A 3,661-nucleotide genomic window follows, 5' to 3' on the forward strand; every position below is an offset into this window, starting at 1 on the left:
CCCCCGCCCCGCGCGGCCTTTTATGCAGCAGGCGCCGCGCGCACGCCCCAAGCGCACGCGTGTACGCGCACGTCCTGGCCCCTGCGCCGGGCGCCCCCGCCTCACCGCCGCCTGAAGCGACACGCTGGACCCCTCCCTCCGTGATCCCCCACCTCCCCTCGCTCCTTTGCCGCTCTCTTTAGAAACGCTTTGGTGCTTATTCCAGGCCCCGGCGCCCGTCTTTTGAGGGGCCGCATCCCACACCACAGACTGCGGGGGAGGGGCAGCAGGCAGGCAGGCAAGCGGGCAGCCCAGCCAGGGGCCCGCTGTCGCGGCCCCTCTCGTGCAAAGCCCGCAGACCCCCGTTGAGGACGGCAGCTGCGGGCGGTCCACACTGGGGCCGCACGAGCGCGCGCACACGCGCGCGCGTGTGCGTGTGCGTTTGCAGGCGCGCGCCGGCGCCTTTGAGAGTGTTGTCAGTCGAGTAGCGCAGCCCAATAACTGCTCCAGCCTGGCGCGCGCAGAGCGCCGCCCGGGGCCCCCGGCGTCTTGCGTTTCCCTCTCCGGGGACGTCGCTCTCGTGACCGCCCCTTTTCCACCCCCACACCAACCATCACCGCCCGGCGCGCCTCCCAACGCCCGCGCCGGCCCGCAGCGCGTGCGGGCGCGCGCTCGGCGGTGGCGGTGCGCGCGCGCGGGCGCATGCATGCGCGCGTGCACGCGTGCGGTTCTGTGGTGCTTGGGTGTGCCCCCGCGGCATCGTTATGAGTCAGAGCGTATTCCGTCTTCTATGTACATTGGTAACCCCTTTGCAATTGGTCTGCGGCGGCGACTGCGTGATGTGAAGTGCCGGCACGCCCACCACTGGCGAGGTGCGGCTGGCCATTCTGGAGGCAGGGGCAACCGGGGTTTGACGGAGCAAGGGTGGTCAGGGACAGGCTATGCGCGAGGTTGGCAACCCCCCAACCGCACTCGGCTCCCCAGAAGAGTTGATCGTCAGGGGCCGCCACGCCGCGGCGCGCGGCCGCGGACGCCCGTGGGCAGCGCGTGTGGGACTGTTGTTGCCCTGCACGGGAGGGGGGGTGCGCCCTGCATGAGCGTGGACCAGTGGGCATCCCCTGAAGTGCATAAGGCAGCCATGCTCTGCAAGGGGTCAGGCGGCCAGACGCAGCGAGGGTATCTTGCGGGGCTTCGTGCCGCGGCAGCGAGCGGGTTTACCGGTGCACGGGTTCGCGCCTGTCCACGGGGTCGGAGGCAGGTCGCTGCTTGGGCTGAGGAGGCTAGGGTCCGGGCCATTTTAGGGAGCACGACATGCGCAAACACACACTACAAGAAATCCCATGCGAGCCCTTGCACGCGCATGCGGGCCCATGCAAGCGCGTTAAATCGTAAAACGAGCCCATGCGAGCTGTCAGGTAGGCATGCCGCAGCGCGCCCAGCGGCTGGCTGCGCTGCGACCAGCGCGCAACTACACGGCACAGATGCCGCGCCCGCCCGCGCAGCGGCGGGCGGGGCCGTGCCCCGCGCGACTCCGTCCCCAACCGGTGGGCTGTCGGGGCTGCACTCCAGTCGGCGTGGCGGTTTGCTTTTCGGCTGCTTGTGCGGCCCGGCCTTTTCGGGGGAAGTAGAGAGCCTGAAGCAATGGCCTTTGCTTGACGCTGCTTGGCGCAAGCAACCCCTTGGCATGCGTGCGCCGAGGCAGGGGCGCCGTGGCGGCTGAGCGCGCAGCATGCACGAAGACCAACTGGTGGACAGCCGCTGCCGATGGCTAGCCATGCATACTACACCGTTTGCATGCGGCCGCCTCCCACACGTCAAGTTACATGCCTTGAACATGAGCCAGGGCCAGGGCGCAAAGGTTTGAAGCAACGTCACACAGGACAACTGCGATGTTTCAGCAGCTCCTCATAGATCTAGATGAGACGGTACGGGTGCGCTGTCTCAGCACCTCACAGCTATGGGGGGGGGCCTCATACCAGTCGCCAGCGGCGTGCGCGCACAGCATCAACGCCGCTCAGGTGGTGCGCTGGTGGTCGTTTCAGCTGCGCTGCTTGTCAATGGACTCTGTTCGCCACAACACTCCGTCACGGCTTCCGAGTTGCCATATAAGCGGTTCAAATATGTCCGCAAGGCCGGCCGTACGCCCGAAAAGACGTGATCTGGGCCGAACATGTGGTCCCACTCAGCTAAGAGGCACGCAGCGAGTGTGTAGCCACACGCGACGAATGTGAGTGCTTTCACGCCACTCCTCCAGCGGCGGGTGAACACCACCTCCCCAAAATCCGACATCGCAGGAGGGTGTGAATTACACAGTGCTTGCACGAAGAAGAACTACCTGCACGATACAGTGCGCATGACCATGCTCGCAAGTTTCACATGCGCACCGACCCATCAACGTCACCCGACGCTCCCCCTGCCTCGTTGAGAACGATGGCGTTCAGGAAGGCCTCGGGCGCTGGCCCCTGCTCCTGTCCTGAAGTTGAGCTGCACAACTGCCATGGACGCTCAAGTGCGGTAAGTCGCTCGGTGCAGTCGGTTGGCGCTCGAACTCCGCGCACGCTCCCTGCCAGTTGACATTTGTGCCAGCACGCCAGCATCGGCCGTGCCCACCGCCCCCGCCGCCGGCCCGCCGCGCGGCCGCCGCAGGCAGCTGAAGCTGGAGCACCTGAAACGCCGCGCCGCGGACGCGCTGCGGCGCGGCAACTTCCGGGACGCGTGCGATGGGTGAGCGCGGGCCGCCTCCCACTCGACCCATCACGGAGCCAAGCAACCGCCGCCGCGATCGAAAGCCACAACGGAAACATCGCACGCGCACCCCACACCGGCAGCTCTACAGACACCAGCACGAACCCCCTTGTTTCCCTGCACGCCCCCTGCGCCGCCGCGGGACACAGGTATACGGAAGCCCTTCGGCTGTGCCCGCCCGCGGACCGCGCCGCGCGGCGCGCGCTGCTCGCCAACCGCAGCGCGGCGCTCCTGGGCGCCGGCCGCGCTGCCGACGCGCTCCAAGACGCGCGCGGCACGGCGGCCGCCGCGCCCGGCTGGGCCAAGGCGCGCTGGCGCGAGGGCCGGGCGCTGGGGGCGCTGGGAAGGTGGGTGGAGCGGGCGCTGCCTGCCCTCGCGGCGGCCGCGCGGCTCACCGCAACAGGTGGAGGGCGGGGGCGGTGGGGCTGCACATTGCGGCTCCCTACCATGCACGGCTGCTCGTGAAGGGGAGAACGACTCTCCCTCGAAGGGAGGGGGTCGGTGGTGGCAAGATCAAAAAGGCATGCACGACCACCGCAGGGTGCGGCGGCCATCGATACTCGCCCCTCTGCCGCGCCCGCCTCTGCCTGTGCACGTCTCCGCGGTTGCGCAGGTGGCCGGAGGCGTGCCACGCCTACGCGCGCGCATGGGACCTGTCTGGGGGCGACCCCGAGTGCGCCGCGGCTCTGCGCTCCGCCGCGGCGCGGCTGACGCGTCCGCAGCTCGCGGACTCCCTCCTGAGCCTGCTGCTGCCCGGAAGCTTCGGGGGCGACGGCGCCGATGACGTCAGCGCCGGGGCCGCGCAGGTGGCGGGCAGCTGCGGGGAGCTGCTGGGGTGGGAACACGGCTGGCTGGGAAACGCGCAGGGCGGCGGCGTCGGCGGGGCGGGCGCGGCGGCGGCGCTGCCGCCCCTCCCGTCGTCCACCATGGCGGGCGC

At 69.5% G+C, this 3,661-nt stretch overlaps 1 protein-coding gene across 1 annotated transcript in view; it reads left to right on the plus strand.

The window, feature by feature from the left end:
* Window positions 1–2,476: 2,476 nt before the first annotated feature.
* MNEG_14090 (hypothetical protein) overlaps window positions 2,477–3,661 on the plus strand; it is a gene marked incomplete at both ends in the record, with an annotated part of 1,692 nt that continues 507 nt past the window's right edge. Inside the window, 4 exons of the mRNA XM_014037438.1 lie at window positions 2,477–2,493; window positions 2,626–2,703; window positions 2,874–3,071; window positions 3,338–3,530. Coding sequence (XP_013892892.1) covers window positions 2,477–2,493; window positions 2,626–2,703; window positions 2,874–3,071; window positions 3,338–3,530 — 486 coding nt within the window. The remainder of the gene's footprint in view (window positions 2,494–2,625; window positions 2,704–2,873; window positions 3,072–3,337; window positions 3,531–3,661) is intronic.

This window comes from Monoraphidium neglectum, assembly GCF_000611645.1.
Source record: "Monoraphidium neglectum strain SAG 48.87 unplaced genomic scaffold scaffold04249, whole genome shotgun sequence".
Lineage (NCBI taxonomy): Eukaryota > Viridiplantae > Chlorophyta > Chlorophyceae > Sphaeropleales > Selenastraceae > Monoraphidium > Monoraphidium neglectum.